Genomic DNA, 27,316 nt, shown 5'->3' with positions numbered 1-27,316 from the left:
CAAGATGATGCCTTCCTGTAGTAACCCAGCACTCAAGAGGCTGAGTAGAGTAAGTTTGAGGCCAGCCTAGAATAAATACATAATGAGACCCTATCTCAAAAAAGAAAGAAAGAAGAAGGGAGGGAAAAATAATGGAAAGAAAAGTGAAATGACCTCTGATTGATTTTTTTATTGACAAGTTCCATAATAAACCATGATAATTCCCTCCCCTCCTCCACTTCCCTCTTCACAAATCTACTATCCATCATATCTCCTCTTCCTCTCAATTAGTCTCTCTTTTGTTTTGTTGTCATCATGGTTTCTGCCTATTATGAGGGTCTTGTGTAGGTAGTACCACACACTGTGAAGTCTTGGATATCCAGGCCATTTTGTGTCTGACAGATTGCATTGTAAGCAGTCCTACCCTTCCTTTGGCCCTTATATCATTTCTGCTACTTCTTCTGCAATGGACCCTGAGCCTTGGAGGGTGTGATAGAGATGTTTCAGTGTTGAGCATTCCTCTGTCACTTCTTCTCAGCACTAGTGTCTTTTGAGTCATCCCAGAGGTCACTGCCATCTGAAAAGAGAAACTTCTCTAACCAAAAGTGAGAGTAGCATTAATATATGGGTATGAACATTAAGAAAAATGCTTACAGGGCAGCTTGGTGAGCATAATATATACATTTAGCCAAACACCAGCAGGTGTTACATACACCCCTAGGGCCCATGACCTCCCTGTCACAGGCTTGGAACTAGGTTTTCAGTACCAGGCATGTGTTCCCTCATGTGGAGTGGGACTCCAGTCCAATACGAGAGTGGTTGGTTTTCTCCATAATAGATATGCCACTATTGCACCCGTTGGCTCATTTGTGATGGATTTTTTTTTTTTTTTGCAATGATTGAAAATTTATCTCTAGCTAGGTCCTATATGACAGGTGAGACTCCTATTAGTGAAATACCCACAGTGTTTATTCTGTCATCTTTTAGAATTTTTTTGAATAATAGTATGAGATTATAAAATTAACTTCTAGCTGTGAGTGGGTGGCACACACCTTTAATCCCAGCATACAGGAGGCAGAGGCAGGTGCTGTGAGTTCAAGGCCAGCCTGAGATTGCATAGTGAATTCCAGGTGAGCCTGGGCTAGCGAGACCCTACCTTGAAAAAAAGATAACCAAGAAAAAGTTTTCCTACATTGCCACTTATTTATCCCAACAACACTTAAACAGGACAGGTGTTTTCTACACATTGACTTTTTTTTCTCTCCTCTCCTAGAGTCTTACTTCTATAATATGGAGACATTATAAAATTCATGCTCTGGAGTCAGGCTGATCTCCCTTTATTTTTTTGTTTTTTGATTTTTTGGTTTTTTGAGGTAGGGTGTCACTCTAGCCCAGGCTGATCTGGAATTCACTATGTAGTCTCAGGGTGGCCTCAAACTCACGGGGATCCTCCTACCTCTGCCTCCCAAGTGCTGGGATTAAAGGCGTGTGCCACCATGCCCGGCTCTGATCTCCATTTAAATCCTGAGTTTCCACTTGTTATATGAATGATTTTGGATCTGCTACTTATCATATCTGAACTTTTCCTTCTCCGTCTATAAAGTAGGGTGTTAATATCTGTCAGAGGCTTATTGGGAAAGTTCAATGCAAAAGAGTTAATAATTTATTATTATTATTGTTTGTTTGGTTTTCAAGGTAGGGTCTCACTCTAGCCCAGGCTGACCTGGAATTCACTCTGTAGTCTTAGGGTATCAGGGTGGCCTTGAACTCACAGCAGTCCTCCTACATCTGCCTCCCAAGTACTGGGATTAGAGGTGTGCCACCACTCCCAACTTTGTCTGCCTTTTCCTACTGTCTGTAAACCATCTTGCATTAAGTTTTACATTCCTATGGGAAGTGGGTGACAGCAACTATCCTGCCCTTAGTTCTAAAATGAATTTGTTTTGCCTTTTTCAGTCCTAACTTAAAACTAGATTGTTACAGAGACATCTCTCACCCTCTAACAATGCAAGGAAGCAATTTGGAGGAAAGATTCTGTCTGTTTACAACAAACACAATTAGGAATAAGACTTAAAAGCAACAGAGGTTGGACAGTGCCAGGATGGAAATGGTTCTCTTTTCAGTGTGATGCCATCACAGAGCAAAGTGAAATGAGCCAGAAGGCAAAGGAGAATGTGGTTCGAAACAACACCCTATTCCTCTTGAAACCACAAAAGCCCATTCAGCCTTACATCTGTTCAACGTTGGATGATTTTGAAGAAGAGAGAGACTTTTTGGCTACCACCATCTTCCCTCGGCTCAATGACTCCTGCATTGCCAGGGGCACGTGCTTCAAAGCTGTGGACCTGAGATGGGCAGCAGTGAAGACCCAGAACTCTTTCCCAGCCAGCCTGTCCCGACAGTATTCCTGTCTCAACTCCCAGCACCTGAAGCTCTGTCTAGACAGTGTGGATAGCTGTTTCCCCTTTTTCATCTGCCTACTAGGGCAGACATACGGAGACTTCCTCCCTGACCACTCACCTTCTTTGTTCTCCACAGCAACTGACCTGGCAAGTTTATCCAAGGAAGAACAGAATCTGTATGTTGCTGCCAAAAATGGTTATCCATGGGTGCTGGAGACGCCCAACTGCAGTGTGACGGAGTTTGAGATCATGCAAGCAGCTTTTCGGAAGGAATCTCAATTTCAGTATTTTTACTTCCGGACAGGGTCCTCACTGCTAAAGACTTTGAGTGAGGTAGAGAAGGTGAAGCCGCCCTCGGGTTCTCTGGTGAATGAAGAGGGAAAACTGAAGATTGGAAAACTCAAGGCCAAGATCATTAGTAAAGGGCTTCCCGTCAGATTCTACAAAGACCTCCATGAGTTGGGTGAGCTGGTGTTCAAGGACTGGTTGGCTGTGATTGAAAAGCTTTACCCAGCCACTGTGATGATGGATAACATAGGTAAGTAAATTGTAGAGAGAGCTAAGTCTTATCACATCAAGTCAGGTGAACGTTTGGTATGTCTTCCCAGGAAGGGAACTGTAAAATGGTTGAAAATACTCCCAAAACATTTAGAATTATTACCCTATTCCTATAACTTGCCTTTTTTCACTTTGAAGACTTTTGGAGCTGATAAGAAGAGCTTCTGATGGGTTATGGAGGGTTGTGTAGAAAGGTAGAGAGCTCAGAGAATACACAGACTACCTGATAGTTCTCTAGATAGGACCTCTGTGCGGAGGTTCTCAACTGGGCCTGATGTTGTCCCCTCCTCTGTAGGAGACATGTGGCTTTGTCTGCAGATAATTTTGCTTGCCATAAGGTAAAGCACTGACTGCTAGTGGGTGGAAGTCAGGGGTACAGTGTGCATAGGATGTACCTCCACAAGTCCACATTTGAGAAACCCTGAGCTCAGGGAAGTAGCTTTGATTGTCTGGTGGTGTCTATGTAGTTTCACACTTCATCTTTTCAGCTAGCACTCAAAATATAATATTCTGATTTTGCAAATATGAGCAGAGAAAAGCTGATGGGTAGTGGTTAAGTGATTTATCAATGTCACATAACTGTTAAAGGAGACCAAGCCAGGACTTGAACCCAGATACCTCTGGTTCTCAAATCTATGTCTGCCCTTCACCTTCATTGCTCAGTGGAATCCATGTACTAACAGGCTTCTGAATTTGTAAGACAGTAGAATTGGGGGCTCCATTCCAGAGTCATTGAATTAAGATTTTCATTTTCATTTGAGTTGACCAAGAGATTTGCATGCAATTAAAGTGACATACACTACTCAACATCATCTTGCCTTTAAACAAAATGATGACCTTCAAGTTGGGTGGCGTGGTGGCATACGCCTTTAATCCCAGCACTCAGGAGGCAGAGGTAGGAGGATTGCCATGAGTTTGAGGCCACCCTGAGACTGCATAGTGAATTCTAGGTCAGCCTGTGCTAGAGTGAGACCCTAACTCAAAAAAACAAAAGGAAAAGAAATAGTGCCTTATGGCCATATACTGGATTAAAAAAGTAATGTCAAAACTAGGTGTGGTGGTGCACACCTTTAATCACAGCATTTGGGAGGCTGAGGTAGGAGGATCTCATTGAGGAGGATCTCACCACCCTGAGACTACATAGTGAGTTCAGTTCAGCCTGGGCTAGAGTGAAATCCTACCTCAAAAACCAAAAATAAATAAATAAATAAATAAATAAAATAAAAAAATAATGTCAAAGAATCGGAGAGATTTTTCACCTAGACAAGCATCAAGAGGAACCTGTAATGCTCCTAAAATAGAAAAATAGAATGCTTGTCTGTATGCGTATATATGGCCTGGCTTTGGTCCTCCTTTTTCTTCCTTTTTTTTAAAAATATTTTTTTATTTCTATTTATTTATTTGAGAGAGAGAGAAAGAGAGGCAGATAGAGAGAATGGGTATACCAGGGCCTCCAGCTGCTGCAGATGAACTCCAGACACATGTGCCACCTTGTGCAGCTGGCTTACGTGGGTACTGGGGAAATCACACCTGGGTCCTTTGGCTTTGCAGACAAGCACCTTAACTGATAAGCCATCTCTTCATCCATCTTCTTTCTTCCTTTTAATATATTTTATTTTTATTTATTTATTTGAGAAAGAGAGAGAGAGAGGGAAAGAGGCAGATAGAGAGAGGATGGTATACCAGGGCCTCTAGCTAGTGCAAATGAACTCCAGACTCATGTGCTACCTACCTTGTGTATCTGGCTTATGTGAGTTCTAGGGAATCAAACCTGGGTGCTTTGGCTTTGCAGGCAAATGCCTTAACTGCTAAGCCATTTCTCCATCCCTGGTCCTTTTTGTAAAAGACTCACAAATGTTACTGGTAAAAGGGCCTAATTAACATAGGTATGTAAGGTGAAGGCAGGTGGTATATTCTCAGATGTTTTCTGGAACCAAGCAGGCAACAGACCTTGTAATGTGATAGGTAGCAGACAGGTGGATGGTGAACCCAGTGATGTTGACCTACATAAGATCATTCATATCCATTGAGAGTGGTGGGAATGTGCTGGCCACGCAAAACTGTGCCTATTAGCATAAGCCAAACCATTCCAGACTCTGGAAAAGAATATTGTTATCAGTCATAATTCTTTGGTTGGAGGTGACTTCAATAACTTCTATAATGGAGAGACTTCTGTCTCAAGATTGAACTAGCTATGTATTTGAAAAGATAACAGAATATATATGGCAAGTCATTTTTTTTTCTCTTGTGGCCCTGAGGTCATACAAACAAGTAGGATCCCATGTACAAAAGTATGAGGAAGGTTAATTGGTTTGCTTAAGGTTTTCTTTCACTATTGTATACATGGGTCTGTGAAATATGGCGGTATCACAGAAAGAAGGAGATGTAGACACAGACGGGCAGATTCTTTCCTGGACATTTATCATTACCATGTAAAATTGAAATTATGCTACTCCAAATCTCAGATCATAATATTTATCTTTTTGATGATAAAGACTACAAGCACAGCTTTGAACGTTTGTATCATGAAGACTTTACTGAGAAGTGCAAGCAAGTGTTCGTTATTTCTAAGGAGTCAAGCAGGACCTTTGAAATATTGGAAAGATTTGTCTTGAAGGATGTGGAACTCAATTCCAACAAAGCAACAGGAGGTTCCAGTTTAGATAACATTCTCAGGTAAGTTATCCAGAAATCCCAAGCAAAGCACCCTCATTCTGATGAATATGAGCCCCCAGATGTGGAGGGTCTCTCTCTTTCCCATTCTGTTCATTCCTTCCTACAAGAAAGACCCCATGAGAGCCACCCTTCCCTTAGAATTTCAGCTTTTTTGAAGCTTATCTGGTATTTTGCATGCTTTCTTCCAGTATCCTCAATATTATAAACTCCTAGAGAGTAGGAGACTTTCCCTTTTTATCCCCTCCTATATATTAAAATTGGTCTAAGTAATTCCTAAGACATGGTGGAATGATTTTAAGGAGAAGAAATTAGAGAATATGAACCCTGCACTTCTATAGTATTACATCATTTAAAAAGGGCTTCCAGGACTGGAGAGATGGCTTAGTGATTAAGGTGCTTGCCTGCGAAGCCTAAAGGCCCATGTTTGACTCTCCAGGTTCCACATAAGCCAGACACACAGTGCTGCAAGTATGCAAGGTGGCACAAATGCACAAGGGGGCGCACGCACTGGAGTTTGATTGCAGTGGTTGGAGGCTCTGGTGCACCAATTTTCTCCTTAAAAAAAAAAAAGGCAGTCTGTTGGGCTTGCTCAAAAAAAAAAAAAACCAAAAAACAAAACACCAGTGTTTCCAAGCTGGTGTTAGCACATACTTTTAATCCCAGCACTCGGGAGGTAGAGGTAGGAGGATTGCTGTGAGTTTGAGGCCACCCTGAGATGACAGAGTGAATTCCAGGTCAGTCTGGGCTAGATTGAGACCCTACCTCAAAAAAAAAAAAAAAAAAATGCTTTCCACATGTATCTCATAGGCTCAGTTATATTAATATTCAAATATTCTCTCAGCACTTACTGAAATTACATGGACCTATCATTATTTGTGTTAGTGAGTAAAGAATCAAGTCATCATGTACAATATATGAACTCTGGTCAGTTTATCCAGTGTCCTGTACAATAAGTGCATTGAGAAGCTGGGACCACAGTAAGAGAGCTGGAGTTGTCTATGGTGTCCCACAAAGGCTCATTCCTAGAGAGTGGAAGACTATGAGTTTTATTTCTTCATTTTCATCCTCCAGTTCTCACCATGGATCTCATTTATTCTCTAAGAGTTTTGTGGTTTGCAATGAAGCCATGTAGCTGGGAGTGTAGGGCTGTCATGGAGACAGTTTATTTGGTTACTATAGTGTGATACTCAGTCAATATTTTTAAGACTACATGCAAAATATATAGATTACATATATAAAAATGTTGGGCTTGGGGCTGGAAAGATGGCATAGCAGTTAAGGCACTTGCCTGCAAAACTTAAGGACCCAGGTTCAATTCCCCATAACCCACATAAGCCAGATGCATATGGTAGTACATGCTTCTGGGGTTCATTTGCAGTGGCTAGAGGCCCTGGTCCAGCCATTTTTTTCTCTCTCTCATAAATAAAAAATAAAATTAAATACCAGTGATGTTTGTACAACCTTGTGAATATAATGACATCCGCTGCATTGTACACTTTACATTAGCAATTTGTTTTGCTCTGTGGATTATTTCTTACTGTGTGTGTGTATATATATTTTCTTTCTTTTTTTTTTTAAGAGAGAGAACAAGAGAGAGAATTGGTGTGCCAGGGCCCCAGCCACTTCAGTTGAACTCCAGACACTCTTGTCACCTAGTAAACATGTGTGACCTTCCTTGCACTTCCATCACCTTTGTGAACCTGGCTTATGTGGGATCTGGACAGAGAATGAACATGGGTCCAGGCTTTGCAGGCAAACGCTTTAACCACTAAGCCATCTCTGCAGCCCAAATTTGAATTGTTCAATTGCAACAAAATGTATTATATTAATAAACTGCTCAAACAATTATAAACAAGGGGCTGGAGAGATGGCTCAGTAGTTAAGGTTTGATTCCCCAGTACCCACATAAAGCCAGATGGATAAAGTGGTGTAAGCCCAGGTGTGCCCATTCTTATTCCCTCCCTCTCTCTCTCCTTGGAAATAAATAAATAAATATAAAAAACTTTATAAGCTGGACATGGTGCTGCATGTCTGTAATCCCAGCACTCAGGAGGCAGAGGTAGGAGGATTGCTGTGAGTTCAAGGCCAGCCTGGAACTCCCGAGTGAGTTCCAGGTCACCTTGGTCTAGACTGAGACCCTACCTCAAAAATACAAACAAACAAAAAATGTACCTTTAACTGCTGAGCTGTCTTTCCAGCTCCTAGATAGATACTTTCAAAGATTTTTATTTATTTGAGAGAGAGAAAGGGGGAGGGAGAGAATAGGTAGGTCAGGGCCTCCAGCCACTGCACACAAACTCTAGACACATGTGCCCCATGTGCATCTGGCTTACACGGGCACTAGAGAATCAAACCTGGGTCCGTAGGCAAGGGCCTTAACTGCTAATCCATCTCTCCAGCCTCTAGATAGGTTCTTTTTAGGGGGGGTGTGGGGGAGATTTATTTATTTATTTTGAGACAGGGTCTTGCTGTAGCCCAGGCTGACCTGGAATTCACTATGTAGTCTCAGTCTGCCTAAACTCCAAACAATCCTTCTACCTCAGCCTCCTGAGTGATGGGATCAAGCATGTGCGTCACCATATTCAGCCAGAGTATGATCTTGTAAATATACTGTTATGATCCTTCTCAGGGGCCTTTTTCTTTTTCTTTTTTTAGATTTAAAAAAAAATTTTATTAGCATTTTCCATGATTATAAAAAAAATCCCATGGTAATTCCCTCCCTCCCCCCCACACTTTCCCCTTTGAAATTCCATTCTCCATCATATTACTTCCCCATCACAATCATTGTACTTACATATATACAATATCAACCTATTCAATACCCTCCTCCCTTCCTTTCTCTTCCCTTTATGTCTCCTTTATAACTTACTGGCCTCTGCTACTAAGTATTTTCATTCTCATGCAGAAGCCCAATCATCTGTAGCTAGGATCCACATATGAGAGAGAACATGTAGTGCTTGGCTTTCTGGGCCTGGGTTACCTGACTTAGTATAATCCTTTCCAGGTCCATCCAATTATGCAAATTTCATAATTTCAGTTTTCTTTACCACTGAGTAGAACTCCATTGTATAAATGTGCCACATCTTCATTATCCACTCATCAGTTGAGGGACATCTAGGCTGGTTCCATTTCCCAGCTATTATAAATTGAGCAGCAATAAACATGGTTGAGCACGTATTTCTAATGAAATAAGATGAGTCCTTTGGATATATGCCTAGGAGTGCTATAGCTGGGTCATATGGTAGATCAATCTTTAGCTGTTTTAGGAACCTCCACACTGATTTCCACAATGGCTGGACCAGATTGCATTCCCACCAGCAGTGTAGAAGGGTTCCTCTTTTTCCACATCCCCGCCAGCATTTATGATCATTTGTTTTCATGATGGTGGTCAATCTGACAGGAGTGAGATGGAATCTCAATGTAGTTTTAATCTGCATTTCCCTGATGGCTAGTGACATAGAACATTTTTTTAGATGCTTATATGCCATTCGTATTTCTTCCTTTGAGAACTCTCTATTTAGCTCCATAGCCCATTTTTTGATTGGCTTGTTTGATTCCTTATTATTTAACTTTTTGAGTTCTTTGTATATCCTAGATATTAATCCTCTATCAGATATATAGCTGGCAAAGATTTTTTTCCCATTCTGTAGGTTGCCTCTTTGCTTTTTTCACTGTGTCCTTTGCGGTGCAAAATCTTTGTAATTTCATTAGGTCCCAGTGGTTAATCTGTGGTTTTATTGCCTGAGCAATTGGGGTTGTATTCAGAAAGTCTTTGCCAAGACCAATATGTTGAAGGGTTTCCCCTACTTTTTTCTCTAGCAGTTTCAGAGTTTCAGGTCTGATGTTAAGGTCTTTAATCCATTTGGACTTAATTCTTGTGCATGGCGAGAGAGAAGAATCTATTTTCATCTTTCTGCAGATATATATCCAGTTTTCCCAACACCATTTGCTGAAGAGGCTGTCTTTTCTCCAATGAGGATTTTGGGCATTTTTATCGAATATCAGGTGGCTATAGCTACTTGGGCTTACACTAGATAGGTTCTTAAAAAAATGTTTTCTTTTTTTTTTTTTTTTTTTTTTTTGGTTTTTCGAGGTAGGGTCTCACTCTGCTCCAGGCTGACCTGGAATTAACTCTGTCATCTCAGGGTGGCCTTGAACTAATGACAGTCCTCCTACCTCTGCCTCCCGAGTGCTGGGATTAAAGGCATGCGCCACCACGCCTGGCTAAAAAAATGTTTTCTTTATTTGCAAGCAGAGAGAGAAAATGAGAATGGGTACACCAGGGTCTTTTGCCATCACAAATGGACTCCAGTTGTATGTCCCACTTTGTACATCTGGCTTTACATAGATACTGGGGTATAGAACCCAGGTGGTTAGGCTTTGCAAACAAGTGCCTTTCACCGTTGAGCAATCTCCCAGTTTGATTTTTTTACTTGGTTTTTTGAGGTAGTGTCTAGCCCAGGCTGATCTGGAATTCACTTTGTAGTCTCAGGGTGTCTCCAAAGTCACAATAATTCTCCTACTTTTGCCTCTTGAGTGCTGGGATTAAAGGTGTATGCCACAACAGGTGGCCCATATTTTCATTTATATTTAGTGATTTTTTTTTGTTTATTTTGAGGTAGGGCCTTACTGACTTGGAATTTACTATGTAGTTTCAGGCTGGCCTCAAACTCACAGCTATCCTTTTACCTTAGCCTCCCAAGTGCTGGATTAAAGGCGTATGCCACCCAGCTTTATTCAGTGATTCTTTTTTTAATTTTTAAAAAATTGTTTTTTTTGAGGTAGGGTCTCACTCTAGTCCAGGCTGACTTGGAATTCACTATGTAGTCTCAGGCTGGCCTCGAACTCATGGCAATCCTCCTACCTCTGCCTCCTGAGTGCTGGGATTAAAGGCGCGCGCATCATCACACCCAGCCAGTGATCGTTTTTTATTACCTGTTCAGTGCCAAGAACTGTTTTGGATATATGGGATACTACAGTCAACAAGAGACAAAATCCCTGTCTCTGTGGAATTTGTGTCGTGGACACTAAACACAGCAAATGTGTAAAATGACACATTGTGATGCAAGAGGCCAGCTGGCAGAGTGAAGGAAGCCCCAAGTGACAAGGCGCTGTTTGGATAACTTATAAGAGCCAAGTGAGTCAGCCAGTTATGCAGAGATGGACCGGAAGAACATTCTAGACAGAGGCAACTGCAAACACAGAGGCCCGGAGGCTACAGAAATAGCAAGGAGGCCAGGCAGCTGCCAGGAAGTCCCAGGTGTGGGGAGAAGCAATGGGGCCAAGGCTGGGCATTACTGGATGGGTCTTTGTAAGGACTTGGGGGGTTCATTGACAAGCTCATTCTTGTTCATGGCAGAGGTACCAATAGGACCCCAAATTAAATGCTACCTTTCAAAATTGCTGTCATTAAAATTTGAACACGAGTATTGACTCCTTATTCATGTCAATGGAGATTATTATTCTTACGAAATCACTACTACTTAATGGCTTGACTTTAGGAGTTCTTTTTTATTGGGCTTTCAGTCTGATCTTCTTGCTTTGCTGAATCTGAATTCAGGTTTGTTTGTAGCAGCAGGAGGCCCTGGTATGCTCTTGTGCTCTTTCTCTTTATCTCTCAAATAAATAAATGGAATAAAAAAAGAGCTGTGCACACCTTTAATCCCAGCATTCGGAAGGCAGAGGTAGGAGGATCATTGTGAGTTTGAGGCCACCCTGAGAATACCGAATGAATTCCAGGTCAACCTGGACTAGAGTGAAACCCTGCCTCAAAAAAAAAAAAAAAAAAAAAAGTCACAAACTAATGGGAAGTAGAACAGTGGCAGGATGCTTGCCTAGCATGTGGAAAGCCCTGGTTCAATCATTAACACCACCAAAATAATAATAATAATAATACATAAAATAAGTTACAAATCTAGAGTTTTTATGCTATGATAGCCACAGGCTAAAAACTTCTCTGCATATCTAGAAGGTTATCATTAAAAAAAATAAAGCAGGGCTGGAGAGATGGTTTAGCAGTTAAGGTGCTTGCCTGTGAAGCCTAAGGACCCAGCTTTGATTCCCCAGTACCCATGTAAGCCAGTTGCATAAGATAGCACATACATCTGGAGTTCATTTGCAGTGGGTGAAAGCCCTGGCACGCCCATTCTTTCTGTATATATCTACCCCCTGAAATAAATAAATGAATAAAATATTAAAAAATACAATGGACTGAGATGGGAGCATTTATCTCCCAAAGCCTTGCACCCTTCACTGTACCCTGGATTCATACTGGACGGTCCTAGGGGCTGTGTAGCTGGAGGGACCTTCCAAAGCTATTGTCTTTCTACTTCCCAAATTTTACCTTGGACAAAGCTGGAATCCAGAGGACAAATGACTTCTTTGAAGCCAGTTGAGACCAGAGCTTCATGTCTCTTAGAGGCAAAACGTATCCAGGAGAATTTCTCCCCCTCCCTCCCTTGGTAAATATTGTTTGGTTGGTCTCACTCTAGCCCAGGCTGACCTGAAACTCACTCTATAGCCCAGTCTGGCCTTGAACTCATGGCAGTCCACCTACCTCAGCTTCCTGAGTGCTGGGTCTAATGGCAGGCACCATTATGCTTTGCCCTTGGTAAATAATTTTGACTATATGTTATTTGTTTATTTTTTAGAATAAATTCTCTTCCAACTAACAAGTCTATTTTGCTCTTGTCTGGAGAACGTGGCTGTGGGAAGTCTACCCTGATTGCTAGCTGGGTGGATTATTTCAAAAACAAATACCCGAGCACGTTGGTGATCCCTTACTTCGTGGGAAGCACCTGCGAGAGCAGCGACATCACAAGCGTGTTGCATTACTTCGTCGTGGAGCTGCAGCACAACGCCCACGGTGAGGAAGCCGGGCGCCACGTGCTTTCAGAGAGTGCTGGAGTCATCTTCGTACTCTTTGTCCACGCTGGATTTGGTAGAGTCTCACTGTAGCCCAGGCTAACCTGGAATTCACTATGTGCTCTCAAACTCACCGCGATCCTCCCACCTTTGCCTCCGGAGTGTTGGTATTAAAGGTATGCGCCACCACACCAGCTGTTTTTAAAATCTATTGTGTGTGTGTGTGCATGCATTCATGTAAGAGAGAGAGAGAGAGAGAGAGAAACACTAGGGCTGCAAACCAACTCCAGTTTCATGTGTCATTACATGCATCTGGCTTTACATGTGTGCTGGGGAGTCAAACCCAGGTGGGAGACATTACAAGTAAGCGCCCTTTATAACTGCTGAGGCATCTCCCCAGACCCTGAGCTCTTATCTTTATATAAACAGGAATACGAATACATTAAACACATCAAGTCATTTGCCAAAACAAAATCATTCTTAGTTGCCAGGCCTGGTGGTCCATGCCTTTAATCCCAGCACTTGGGAGGCAGAGGTAGGAAGATCTGGAGAGTCAAACAGGAGTCCTTAAGGCTTTACAGGCAAGCACCTTAACTGCTAAATCATTTCCCCAGCCCTTTTAAAACATATTTTATTTTTATTTATTTATTTGAGATAAAAAGAGGCAGAGAGAGAGAGAGAGAGAGAGAGAGAGAGAGAGCGAGAGACAGGTAGGAGAGGGAGGAAGAATAGGTACACCAGGGCCTCCAGCCACTGCAAACAAACTCCAGATGCATGTGCTGCCTTGTACATCTGGCTTATGTGGGACCTAGGGAATCAAACCTGGGTTCTTGGTCTTTGCAGGCAAGCGCCTTAACTGCTAAGCCATCTCTCCAGCCCCCCTCCCTTTTTAAAGACAGGGTCTCATTCTAGCCCAGACTGATCTAGAACTTACTATGTTTTGCCAGCGGGCCTGTAACTCATAGCAGTCTTCCTGCCTCAGCTTCCCCAGTGCTGGGATTATAGGTGTGAGCCCCACACCTGGCTGATGGTGTATTGTACGTGGGAAAGGCAGAGATCAAATCAGTAACTAGCATATCAGATAATAATCAGGCTGCAATAAGACGACAAGTCCTTGTATTAGGGCATCTCTAGTTACTGTTCCAACTGCTCAGCAGCTTCTGCAAAGGAAGCTGGTTTCTTTTTCCCTTCCCTTCCCATCTTCCTTGCTCTGTCTCCCAAGTTTTGGGGTCATGGGCATGAGCCACCAGGCCAGCTGGAAGCTGACTTCTTGTTCATGTAACTATATAGTATATACTTGCTAGCAGGGTGATGAGCAGCTTTTCTACCGGAGAAACAGATTCTTTCCATCTTGAGATGGTCACTCCCCCCTCCTCCATTTACTCGAGTCTTCTGCTTTGAGCAAGAGGAGAAAGAGTGGAAAAGACACACATGTTCCTTCAGAGCTTTGGTCTGGCCCTCTGCTCACATCCTCTTGACAAGAAGGTGGCTGTTAGGAAAAAAAGCCTAGGGAGGAACCAAGAGACAAGACTCCACTTGACCGTGGAGACAGGCTTTATTCAGGGAAAGCCAGAGAAGGGCACCGACCAGGCAAGGTCCGAAGCCCCTTCCCTTACAGGCTAGGAAATACTTTTTCTGTTTTGGTTTTCGAGGTAGGCTTTCACTCTAACTCAGGCTGACCCGGAATTCACTATGTAGTCTCAGATTGGCCTCGAACTCACAGCGATCCTCCTACCTCTGCCTCAAGAGTACTAGGGTTAAAGGTGTGCGCCACCATGTTCCAGACTAGGGAATACTTGTGGTGGGGTCATTGGTGTTCTTTTGTTGCAGGGCAGTCCACCTCATCTCAGGGTGTGGGCCACTTCAGGACTATAATAATTGGACAGGTGGCTTGGGCCGTTCCAGGAAAGTATAATTGGGATGGGTGATCTGGCTCATTCCAGGAAGGTGATCATTGGGAAGGGTGGTTTGGGTCATTCTTGGAAACAGAATTACAATTACATGGCAGTCAGAGTCCAAAAATGGAGACCTTCTTGTTCTAACAGTGGCCATGTGAGGAACTGAGCGGGTCTGAAGGCCAGCCTCACCCTGTGGAAGGTGCAGGTGTCATCCTCTGTAGGACAGGTAGCCATCTTCTCTGCTATACTCTCTGGGGACATCTCACTGGCAAAAAGGGTTAGTCACATGGATATCAGAATATCAAACATTCCAGGGAAGGGAAAGCTAAGGTAATGCTGGAGACAATAGAATGAGTTGGACAGGGCCAGAGGGGGCCAGTGTGGCCAGACAATGCCGGATGGCACAGCTTACCACATCAAGCAGAGGTGAAGGCAAGGCTGCTTCTTACTGGGGCTCCGGGGCCACAGTATTAAGTGTGTTCTAGTAAATAAAATGAGAGGCCAGGGGAGAGCGTGTGTCAGGGCGCACAAAGGAGGTCAGAGGACTTCACCTTGTCTAAGACAGCTCTCTCTTGTTTGCTGCTGCCAATGCCAGGCCAGCTGTCCTCGGAGCTTCTCCTGGCTCCGCCTCCCTTCTAGGTGTGCTGAAGTTATAGAGACACGTGCTTTTAGGGGCATTGTGAAGATCCAAACTCCGGTTATCAAGCTTGCGCTTTTAGCCACGGAGCCATCTCCCCCGCCCCCATTGGATGGGTTTAATAAGCAGGGGAGGTGACATGACTTGACTGACACAAAGCCAGCCTGACGCCGGGGAGATGGGTGTAGAAGTCCAGTGTGCAGGCGGGACCCTGGCAGAGGCTATTGCAGTGGCCCAACCCAGAGGCAACGTCCAGCGTGGGCTTTTGGGACAATGTCAGTGGAGAGGGGCAGTGGGTGGATTGGGAGTTTCCTCAGGAATTGGACGGGGGCTGAAGAAAGGGGGAAATTAAGGAAAGCTCCCTGTTCTGGCTTTCCGTTTGGAAATTACCTGGAAGGTAAGAGCCGGTCACCAAGATGGGTGGCACAGGCGGTGCAGGGGAGGGAAGCAGGTTGGGGGAGGCTGGGAGCTGTGCTTTGGAGGTGACATTTAAGATGCAGTGTGTACCAGCGATCACGTGGGATCTGATTTGTGCCCCAGTGTGTCCTGGGAGCAGCGGGGGCACCTGGGTACCTGCATTCATAGCTGTGCCACTACTTATTAGCCATGTGACCTTGGGCAAGTTATTTTAGCCTTCTGTGCCTCCGTTTCCTTATTTATTTCTCTTGAGACAGGGTTCCAGCCTGGCCTCCTACTTGCTCTGTAGCAGAGGATGACCCTGAATTCCTGGTCCTCTTGCTTCCACCTCTCAAGTGCTGGCTGGGAACACAGGCTTACCACCACACATCCAGTTTAGTTTTCCTGTTTGTAAAATGTGGCTTTAAAAAATTGCCCTGCAGGTACGTGTGAGGATTAGCTAGGATAAAGCGTGGAAGCGAAGCTTTAACGCAGTGCACGGTGTACAGTGAGCATGACAAACAGCGGTTATCAGTACTTGGCACATGTTCCATGCATCAGACTTTGCCCGATATGGGAGTTCATCTCTCCCCATGTACCTGTGAGCTTCTAGATCTTGAGTGAATCTGTGGGTGTCTCAAGGTGACTTTGGATGAATATGTAACTCTGTGGGGTGTTTGAGTCTCTTGCTGTGCATGTGGCAGAGTCTGCATGAGCAGAGAAGTGTGTGTATGGCTGAGTTCTTGGGTCACATCTCCTGGGCATGTAAAGCAGGTTAAGTCAGAGTCCGCAGAAGCAGGTGTGACTGACTCTGTAAGGGACTGAGTAACCCTATTCTGGCAGGTCCCCAAGGTGCTCACTGGGGTGAGGCCAATGGTGATGTAACTCAGTTGAACACACCCAATTGTGATTTTCTTCCCAAAGCAGATTGTGATTTTAATGAGTGTGGTTTGGGATTCAGAAAGCTCCTAATAAAACCAGCTGCTGTCTTTCAAAGCAGCAGCTCTACCTCCACTCCTTGAAAGAGCACCTGTTGCCGTCAGGTTCACCTTGCTGGTAAAAATCACCTGACCAAGAGCAGCTTGCGGCAAAAAAAGATATTTATTTTGGCTTACAGGTTTGAGGGGAAGCTCCACGGTGACAGTGGGAAATGATGGCATGAGCAGAGGGTGGACATCACCCCCTGGCCAACATAAGGTGGACAATAGCAACAGGAGAGTGTGCCAAACACTGGCAAGGGAAAACTGGCTATAACACCCGTAAGCCTGCCCCCAACAATACACTACCTCCAGGAGGCGTTAATCTCCAATTGCCATCAGCTGGGGAACCTAGCATTCAGAACACCTAAGTTTATGGGGGAACCTGACTCAAACCACCACACCACCCCTCCCCTTTTAACAGTGGAAGGCCCAGGAAGAGTGGATCTGGACTTGACCTGCTCCTAATGAGCTGGGCAATCTTGAGTTCTGTGGGCCCCAATTTCTTGAGAGCTTGTTTGGAGGTACTAGCCGGGGAGCACAGCTACTCATATACCCTGACTGAAGACTGTCCTCTATTTCGGGGAGGTCCCCAGCACTCCGCTTCAGAAGGGACACACATGGAGCTGTGAGGGAGGAAGGGGACACCCACTTAGCCAGGAGCAAAAGACTAAGCCCTGGGCAGACCCGTCTGCCTATGTGCATTACTGGAAGAGCCCAGGCTGGTGGTTCTGTCCCCAGAACAGGCACCTGGCGTTAAGGAGCTGCAAAAATTTCACATGACTTCTCTTTCTTGTTCAACTTCTTATTACATGACTGTGGAAAATGAGAGTAGTGTTTGGATCACACAAAGGTTCTGAAAAAGAGGAGGCCTCTAGTAGTATCATTACCCCGTGGGGGGTTGAATGTTTTAGGAAGCTAATCAGACATGCACACATGTGTCAGCTGGACTGCTGTTGCACTCATTTTTTTCCAACGTCTCTGCCTTCTCCAGCCCACGAGCACATTTTAGCGATGATGGAAACACTTGTACCTACTTTGAAATCTCTGTATTTCAGGTCCCGAGATGGAAATGGATTTTCTTAACGAAGATGCAAGTGTCTTGGTCTTTTCACTTCTCGTGGAGATGTTCATGGCCTCCATCAGCTTAAAGCCATGCATACTTGTGCTAGATGGGATTGAAGAATTGATTGGCATTTATGGGATTTCAGGTCAGAAGGTAACACCTTTTTGAAATGACACCTATTTTTATAAGAAGACCCCATTAGGATATATGGCACCCTTCCACTGTATTGTGTCCCTGGGGATACTCATCATTGCTTTTAGGGCCTGCTTTATATTTTATTGGACAAATACTACTATAGCACTTATAGTGGATTGGGTACCAGTTTAGGACCATTCAACATATTAACATATTTACTGCATATAACTACATGGGAAGAGGCTGTGATCATAAACCCTGCACACAGTGGGGACTGAGGGGTTATCTCAAGTCCAACAATACCCAAGTGGTGGACTGAGAATTCAGATGTGGTCTTTCTGGATCCAGAAACTGTGACCTTTACTGCTACCTAGGTTGCCCTGTTTTGTACTTTATTTTTAAACATTAAAAAAATATATTTATTTATTTATTTATTTGAGGGAGGGAGAGAGAGAGAGAGAGAACAGGCATGCCAGGGCTTTTAGGCACTGCAAATGAACTCCAGATGCATGTTCCACCTTGTGCATCTGGCTTATGTGGGTCCTGGGGAATTGAACCTAGGTCCTTTGGCTTTGTAGACAAGCATCTTAACCACTAAGCCATCACTCCAACCCCCTTTTAAATATTTTAAATTTAATTTAATTTTTAATTTTTTTTCGAGGTAGGGTCTCATTCTAGCCCAGGCTGACCTAGAATTCACTTTGTAGTCTCAGGGTAGTCTCGAATTCACTGTGATCCTCCTACCTCTGCCTTCCAAGTGCTGGGATTAAAGGCGTGCACCACCACACCTAGCCGCCCTCCTGTTTTGTACTTTGACTATCACCTGTTGGACCTTTGCTTGGTTTTTAGATTTTCATCTACATCAGTTACACTGATTTTGCATATCTCAAGTCCTAATCACTGGTTGGCATAACTAATTTTTCTCCTGCTTAAATTAATATTGTGGGCTGGAGAGATGGATCATCAGTTAAGGCAGTTGCCTAGAGCCTAACTACTCAAGTTTGATTCCCCAGTCCCTATGTTAAGCCAGACGCACAAAGTGGTGCATATTTCTGCAGCCTGTTTGTAGTGGCTGGAGGTCCTGGAATGCCCATTCTCTCTGCTTATATCTCTCTCTGCTTGCAAATCAATGTATATATACAATGGATTCTGCACTACTTCCTATCAACAGCCAGTACTTTGGGAAGCCGTTTAAAACTTAAAAAAACAACACATGTCCTTGGGTCTGGAGAGATTTCTCAGTGGTTAGAGGCACTTGCTTGCAAAGCCTGTAGGCCTAGGTTTGATTACTCAGGCCCCGCATAAAACCAAGTGCATAAAGTGGCATATGCATCTGGAGTTTGTTTATAGTGGAAAGAGAACCTTGATATGCCCATTGTCTTGTTATCTTTCTTTCTCTCCCTGCTTGCAAATAATAAATAAAATTTTTTTTTTGCTTTGTTTTTCGAGGTAGGGTCTCACTGTAGCTCAGGCTGACCTGGAATTCACTCTGTAGTCTCAGGTTGGCCTTGAACTCAAGGCGATCCTCCTACCTCTGCCTCCCAAGTGCTGGCATTAAAGGCGTGCGCCACCACGCCCGGCTTAAAAATATTTTTTAAAAGTATGTTCTTGGGGGCTAGAGAGATGGCTCAGTGGTTAAGGTGTTTGCCTGTAAAGCCAAAGGACCCAGGTTCATTTCCCCAATACCTACATAAAGCCATATACACAAGGTGGTACAAGCATCTGGGGTTTGTTTGCAGTGGCTAGAGGTCGTGGGATGCCCATTCTTTCTCTCTCAAATAAATTTTGTAAAAAGTATGTCTTTAGCTGGGCACGGTGGTGCACACCTTTAATCCCAGCACTCGTTAGGTAGAGGTAGGAGGATCACTGTGAGTTCGAGGCCACCCTGAGACTACATAATTAATTCCAGGTCAGCGTGGACCAGAGTGAGACCCTACCTTGAAAAACCAAAAAAAAGTATCTCTTTGATAATGTAAGTTGTTTTAATTGAAAATATGATGAAAAAGGGGTTGGGGGCCGGGGGGATTGCTTAGTGGTTAAGGCACTTGCCCACAAAGCCAATGGACCCAGGTTTGATTCCCCAGGACCCATGCTAGTCAGATACACAAGGGGGCGCACACATCTGGAGTTCATTTGCAATGGCTGGAGACTCTGGCATACTCATTCTCTCTCTCTCTCCCTCTTTCTCTGTCAAATAAATAAAATAAAATAAAATAATTTTATTTATTTATTTTTTTTGTTTTTTTGAGGTAGGGTCTCACTCTGGCCCAGGCTGACCTGGAATTCACTATGTAGTCTCAGGGTGGCCTCCAACTCATTGTGATCCTCCTACCTCTGCCTCCTGAGTGCTAGGATTAAAGGCGTGCGCCACCTTTTTTTAAAAAAAGAAAAGGAAAAAGAAAGAGCAAAAGGAAAAGGGTTGGGAAGATGGATCAGAGGTTGAAGGAACTTGCTTGCAAAGCCTATTGGCTTGGGCTCAGTTTGCCAGCTACCTACATAAAGCCAGGCAGAAACATCGTGCGAGCGAGCATCTGGCATTCACTTGTTTGCAGTGACCCCTGTGATGCTCCCTCCCCCAACACGTGTGAAAATGTGCAAAAGGAAAGAAAAAGAAACTACGATGAACAAAAAAGAAAATAGACAAGCAAATATGTTCTTACTGTCACCACCGGTAACCATCTTGCTAGTGTGTGTGTGTTTTCCTGTGGACATCTGCATACTTTATATGTCACGCATTGCTTGATGATGGGGCACGTGCTGAGAAGTGCATCAGTAGACCATTTTGTCACTATGCAGACATGACAGCGTACCATTCACACTGAGGTGGCTTCTCTGTCATGAGGTGATACAATCTGGTGGTTGTCGGATCTGAGTCGGGATCAGAACTCACTGGGATGACGTGAATGAGAAAGGAAACCAGACCTCAGCGTCTGTAGGCGGCTTTCTTGGGGTCAAGCAGTGAAGTGACTGCAAACCTCTTCCCGGCTGGAGGCTGCAGCGGTATAGTTATAGCCATTTACAGCCGGAGCAGGCATTTATTCACAACGAGGGGCGAGAGGAACACGAGTTACCACATTGAAGATTAAACTGCACTGTCTCTGGGATTTGAATATGCTATTGTACAGGACAGTGGCTTTACATGGAATGGGTGCTTGTTACTTTTTTGGGCCTAAGGTCTGGGAAACTGTTATTACCAAGGAATTTGACCTTCATCCCCAAGTGGCTGTTTTAGGGCCAGTTTGTCGGGGCAATTTCAGAACTTCATTAACCCTTCAGTGGTGAATGTGCTGCATATCAACCAGGTCTCATGATGCAGCATGTCACCTACATGTTTGTGTGAATGAAGTCACATGCTGTGTTGTGTAATCCAGGGAATGACAGGCACTTGCAAAGCTATATCACATTGACATATATACAGTCCCTGGCTCAAAGGATGATAGTATGTAATACGCAGTGGGCTGGCAAAGATTATTAGAGGAACTGAGGAATCTAGAAAAGATCTTATTAGATGTTTATTTAACTCATGATAGTTTGTGTTTGTGTGTGTGTGTTGGTGGCCAGAGATTGACATTAAATGTTTTCTTCATTTGCTCTCTACTTTTTAAAAAAATCTTTTAAGATATTTATTTATCTATTTGCAAGCAGAGAGAGCGGGGAGAGGAAGGGCGGGAGAGAAGAGAGATAGAATGGGCACACCAGGGCCTCTAGCCACCGCAAAGGAACTCCATATGCATGTGCCACTTTGTGCATCTGGCTTTACATGGGTACTAGGGAATCGAACCCAGGTCCTTAGGCTTTGCAGGCAAGTGAGTTTACTGCTGAGCCATCTCACCAGCCCTCCACTTTACTTTTTGAATTAGAGTCTCTTACTGGACCTGCAGCTCCTGTATTTGGCTAGACTAATTAGCCAACAAGCCCATCCCCTAACTCTGCCTCCTCAGTGCTGGGATTACAGACATGTATCTCCATGCTCCATTTTTATGTGGTGTTGGGGATCTCAGCTTGAGTCTTCATGAGTATGTGGCAAGCACTTTACTGTCTGAGCCATCTCCCCAGCCTATCACTCATGATAGTTTTGCTATACAAAGTAACCATTCCTTAGCATCTCATAATGTCTTCTTATTCTACTAAATGTTCCAATTTGCCTTCTCTTAGGAAAGTTTCCTCTGATTTTTACTGCAGGCCATTCTTCAGTAGTTTGTGATTTTATTTTTTTGGTTTTTTTGAGGTAGAGTCTTGCTCTAGCCCAGCTGACCTGGAATTCACTATGCAGTCTCAGGGTGGCCTTGAACTAATGGCAATCCTCCTACCTTTGCCTCCCAAGTGCTGGGATTAAAGGTGTGTGCCACCATGCCTGGCTTTATATTTTTGATTTTTTTGAAGTAGGGTCTCATTCTAGCCCAGGCTGACCTGGAATACACTCTGTAGTCTCAGAGTGGCCTTGAACTCACTATGATCCTTCTACCTCTGCCTCCTTAGTGCTGGAAGTAAAGGTGTGTGCAACCATGCTTGCCTTATTTTTTGAGATAGAGTGTCTCACTTAACCCAGAGCTTACCGATTCAGCTAGACTCGCCAGCCAGCAAGCTCCCAGGAATCCTTTCGTCTTTGTCTCTCCAGTTCTAGGATTATAAACACATGCCACCCCATCTAGCTTTTACATGGGTGCTGGGATCTGAACTCAGGTTATCAGGTCTGCACAGCAACCACTTTACCCACTGAGCCATGTCCCCAATTCCCAAAGTGGCATTACTTACCACCAACTTGTTTCATACCCAGATTATTCTTTTCTTTTTTCTTTTTAAAAGGAATGCTTCATGAATTTGTGTGTCGTTCTTGTGCAGGGGTCATCCTAATCTTCTCCGTATTGTTCCAATTTTTTTTTAAGTATTTTTATTTATTTATTTATTTATTTATTTATTTGAGAGCGACAGACACAGAGAGAAAGAAAGACAGATAGAGGGAGAGAGAGAGAGTGGGCGCGCCAGGGCTTCCAGCCTCTGCAAACAAACTCCAGACGCGTGCGCCCCCTTGTGCATCTGGCTAACGTGGGACCTGGGGAACCGAGCCTCGAACCGGGGTCCTTAGGCTTCACAGGCAAGCGCTTAACTGCTAAGCCATCTCTCCAGCCCTTGTTCCAATTTTATTACCTGTGCTTCTGAAGCAAGCACCCTAGATTATTCTTAATAACCACGGCCCCAGCCTTGCTCTATCCGTCTATTGCACCACCTATTCCATCTACTCTTAAGTTTGAAGACTAAGCGTAAAGCAATTTAACAGTCTCTGAAGTTTTCAAATGTCTCTGGATCTACCAGGCGAAGGATTTTTCCTGGCTGCCGCACCCCCTGCCCCCTCACTGCAAGTTCGTCCTGACCACCATCTCCTCCAGTGTGTCCTGCAAGTTGCTGTGTGCCCGTCCGGACGTGAAGACCGTGGAGCTCGCATGCACGGGCGACGAAGACACCAAGCTCAGCATCTTCAGACGGCATCTCTCTGCTCATGCCCTGGACCTCTTCTCACAAAGCCAGCCCATTTTGAAGAAGAAGCCCAGCCTGAATGCTTTAAAACTCACCATCCTTGCCAGTGAGCTGAAGGAATGCAGAATCTACCGTAATGAGTTCCAGTGCATGAGGAAATACTTGGAGGCGGCCTCCATCCAGGAGCTCTGGGAGCTGACTCTGAAACGCTGGGTTGAAGACTACAGTTGGAATTTGAAACAAAAAGGGGCAAACTTCGACTTTGCGGCTTCAGGAGACGGTAGGCCTTGGGATAGCGTTGATAGATTGGTGGGAGTCACAGGAAGAAAGGTCTCTGGTGGGCTCTTGCCCCAGGGACAAGGTCTAGGGAAGACATGTGAGAAGGAAATTTAAGACTTCTAGTTAAATTTGAATTTTAGGTCAATAACAAATGAAATTTTTTTTTTTTAGATTTCAAAGAACTTTGTACAAATGAAATTTTAGTGGAAACATATCTCAGTTTTTGCATGGAGCACACATTAGACTCCAGATAAACAATAAATAATTCTTAATATAAGTAATAGTATAAGTTTATCCAAAATTTTCCATATATAAAAATCAGATTATATTTTTCATATTTATTTATTTGTAAGCAGAGAGATACAGAGAAAGAGTGTCAGAGTGGTTCACTTCAAGTGAACTCCAGAGGCATGTGCTGCTTTGTGTATTTAGCTTTACATGGATACTAGGGAATAGAACCTGGGTCCTTAGGCTTTGCAAGCAAGCACCTTAACCATTGAGCTATCTCCCCAGCTCCCAAAATCAGATTATCTTAAATTAATATCTAACTGGGAATCTCTCTCCTCTCTTTCTCTTTTTTGACATACAGTCTCACTTTAGCCCAGGCTGACCTGGAATTCACTCTGTACTCTCAGGGTGGCCTCAAATTCATGGTGATCCTCCTACCTTTGCCTCCCCAGTGCTGTGATTAAAGGCATGCACCACCACACCTGGCTTGGCATCTCTTATGAATAAATTTGATAATTCTGTCTAGAGAGATGTGTGTTGATTATAAACTCTATTAGATTCAAATTCCAATCACACAATCACATTTTAGCGGTCTGAGAAAGGCACCTGTATTATTTCTGATCCTCCTGTCTCTGCCTCTGTAGTAATATCCTACCTGTGTGTGCCACCGCAACTGGCAACCTTTATTATTTCTATAACTCAATATAACCCTCTCTCTAGTCCTCATGATACGTAATCCTTTCAAGTCAATTCTATCAGTTCCATGTTTTCAGCCCATTCAGGACTCGTCGGTCTGGTGAGGTTCAGATTCTTCCCGCGTTCCTCTTGAGGGAACTTAGACCTGAGGGCCTTGGTGCTGGGTGTCCTTGGTGGCCATCTGTCCCTGCAGTCTTCTGCTGTGGTAGCCGTGGCCCCAGATGGACCAGAGTCTGTGAAGTCCCCTCTTTTGTGGCTTCTGGGACATGGAGGTGCCCATCTGTTCCACCTGTTCTTGGTTGGTCTGTCTCTGCCGCCCCCTGCTGATGCAGCCCCACATCCGACTGGATGGATGGGTGGCCGATGTCCTCTGCTTGCTGTGCACGTCGCACTGTGGGCTGGCCGAGGATGAGCTGCTTCGCCTTTTGGACATGCTGGGTTACAGGAATCATTGCAAAGTGACCACTAGCAGCAGTTTCTTCCTCTTTTTTTTTTTTTTTATTTTTTATTTATTTATTTGAGAGCGACAGACATAGGGAGAAAGACAGATAGAGGGAGAGAGAGGGAATGGGCGCGCCAGGGCTTCCAGCTACTGCAAACAAACTCCAGATGCGTGCGCCCCCTTGTGCATCTGGCTAACGTGGGACCTGGGGAACCGAGCCTCGAACCGGGGTCCTTAGGCTTCATAGGCAAGCGCTTAACCGCTAAGCCATCTCTCCAGCCTCTTTTTCCTCTTCTTCTTTCTGTTTTTCCTTCCCCTCCTCTTCCTTTCCTGCTACCCCTCCTCCACTCTTCCTCTTCTGCTGTGTGTGCGTGTGTGTGTGTGTGTGTGCATGTGTGTGCATGTTCATGTGCATGAGTGCGGGTGTTTGTGTGCGCAGCCTCCGTGTGGAGGTATGAGGACACCTTCAGGTGTGGGTCTTTGCCTTCTACCTTGTTTGAGGCAGGGTCTCTTGTTCGCTGCTGCTTTTGCCAGTCTAGCTGCTCTCTGAGCTTCTGGGAATTTCTTGTGTCTCCACCTCCCTTCTTACCATAGGCGCAGCATGATTGCCTTTTTTTGTGTGTGTGTGTGGATTGTGAGGGTGAGGCAAAAGAAGCAGACGATACTTGAAATGTAAGATATTCTGATTAGTACTATGATATATTGTCTCACCCCATTTTCTGCTATTGAGTTTGCATTTCTGCAAGGAAAATTGATTCCAGAGGTCAATTGGTAAAGCACTTGCCATACAAGCATAAAGACATTATGTTAGACCACCAGCACCCACATAAATGCTGCCAACACTCATGAGGCAGGGGCAGAGGGCAGAGGGCTCCCCTAGGCAAGCTGGCAAACCAGACTAGCTGAACTTGCAAGCTCCAGGTTTAAGTGAAAGGCCTTGCCTATATATCAATAAGGCAAAGAGCAATAGAGGTGACACCTAATGTTGACTTCTGGCCTCTATGTGCACATGCAGACACATGCACATGCATCTATACACACACGAGCACCCCCCACATGCCACACACATGTACACACACACACAATGGGTGTGTGAAGAGCTGCCCTAAGTAAATTGTGTTGATGGATATGTGGCAGGGAAACAATTTTACAGAAAACTCTTCATACATTTAAATGCAAATTAACCTTAGTAAAGACTGTTTGGCAGACATGCTCAGTGTGATAACCAGCAAGCATGCCCATTTGTACCTGGAGTTCTGGGTGTGTCAGTTATGACAGTGTAAACCATATATTCATGGATAACACAGCACCTGCTTTGGAGGCAGACTGGGTTCACATTCTCTCCTCTCCTCCCCTCCCCTCCCCTCCCTTCCCCTCCCCTCCCCTCTCCTCCCCTCCCTTCCCCTCCCCTCCCCTCTCCTCCCTTCCCCTCCCTTCCCTTCCCCTCCCCTCCCCATGTCTTTCTTTCTCCCTCCCCTCCCCTCCCCTCCCTTCCCTTCCCCTCCCTCCCCTCCCCTCCTCTCTCCTCCCTTTCCCTCCCCTCCCCTCCCTGTTCTTTTTCTCTCTCTCCCTCTCTCTCTGCATGCATCTGTGTGTAGGCATGTGGAGGCTGGAGAGCAGCCTCAGGCATCCTCCTCATGCACTGTGCACCACTTTGAGGCAGGGTCTCGTCCTGGCCTGTAGCTCATCATTGACTGGCTTGCCCGTGAGCCCCAGGGGCCTACCTGTCTCTACCACCTTACTGCTGGAATTACAGATTGTGTCGCCACACCTGGATTTTTTTTTTTTTAATGTGGGTGCTAGGGATTGAACTCAGGTGTTTATGCTTGTGGGCTGAGCTGTTCTTGCAACTGTATTTCTGGGTGACCTCAGGTAAGTTATTCAACTTGTCTGGGTTCCACTGTCCTCCTGTGAAAGACAGGGACCATTACTGTACTTACCTTAATTAAAAGAGCCATGCTTGGGTTGGAGAGATGGCTTTGTGCCTAAGGTATGTGCTTGTGAAGCCTAAGTACACATGTTTGACTCCCTAGATCCCATGTAAGCCAAATGCACAAGGAGATGCAGCACAGGACTGCACGTGCACACAAGGCGGCCACACGTCTAGAGTTTGGTTACAGCCGCTGGAGGCCCTGATGTGCCAGTTCTCTATCGTTCTCATTCTTGCTGTCTCTCATAAAAAAAACCAAAAAACAAAAAACAGCACCATGCTTACTTTTATTTCTGTCCCCTGGCTGTCATGTCCATGGAGGACTGGATGGATGGGTGGCCGATGTCCTCTGCTTGCTGTGCACGTCGCACTGTGGGCTGGCCGAGGATGAGCTGCTTCGCCTTTTGGACATGCTGGGTTACAGGAATCATTGCAAAGTGACCACAGTGCACTGGGCTGCCTTCCGCAATGCCACCAAGCAGTGGGTCCAGGAGAAGCCAAATGGTCTCCTCTACTTCCGGCACCAGTCCCTGAGAAACGCAGTGGAGCACCGGCTGCTGGGTAGGTCTGGGTCTGTGGGAATGGCCGCTGCTGAAGGGGAGGCGGGAGTCCCATGCGGGGGAAGCGTGTGGCGGGATTTCTCCCATAGAAACGAATTGGCAAATATGCACCAAGATG

At 44.7% G+C, this 27,316-nt stretch overlaps 1 protein-coding gene and 1 pseudogene across 1 annotated transcript in view; one reads left to right on the top strand and one right to left on the bottom strand.

The window, feature by feature from the left end:
- Positions 1-27,316, top strand: part of LOC101593562 (tetratricopeptide repeat protein 41-like) — an 80,006-nt gene that overhangs the window by 5,715 nt on the left and 46,975 nt on the right. Inside the window, exons 2-7 of the mRNA XM_045152258.1 lie at positions 1,936-2,919; positions 5,435-5,615; positions 12,266-12,480; positions 17,446-17,606; positions 22,902-23,343; positions 26,960-27,199. Of these exons, the coding sequence (XP_045008193.1) occupies positions 2,130-2,919; positions 5,435-5,615; positions 12,266-12,480; positions 17,446-17,606; positions 22,902-23,343; positions 26,960-27,199 (2,029 nt within the window). The 5' untranslated portion in view covers positions 1,936-2,129. The remainder of the gene's footprint in view (positions 1-1,935; positions 2,920-5,434; positions 5,616-12,265; positions 12,481-17,445; positions 17,607-22,901; positions 23,344-26,959; positions 27,200-27,316) is intronic.
- Positions 22,390-22,483, bottom strand: LOC123461880 (annotated as a pseudogene).

This window comes from Jaculus jaculus, chromosome 6 (genome assembly GCF_020740685.1).
Source record: "Jaculus jaculus isolate mJacJac1 chromosome 6, mJacJac1.mat.Y.cur, whole genome shotgun sequence".
NCBI classification, from domain to species: Eukaryota; Metazoa; Chordata; class Mammalia; order Rodentia; family Dipodidae; genus Jaculus; species Jaculus jaculus.
This window is presented reverse-complemented; position numbering and strand designations above follow the sequence as displayed.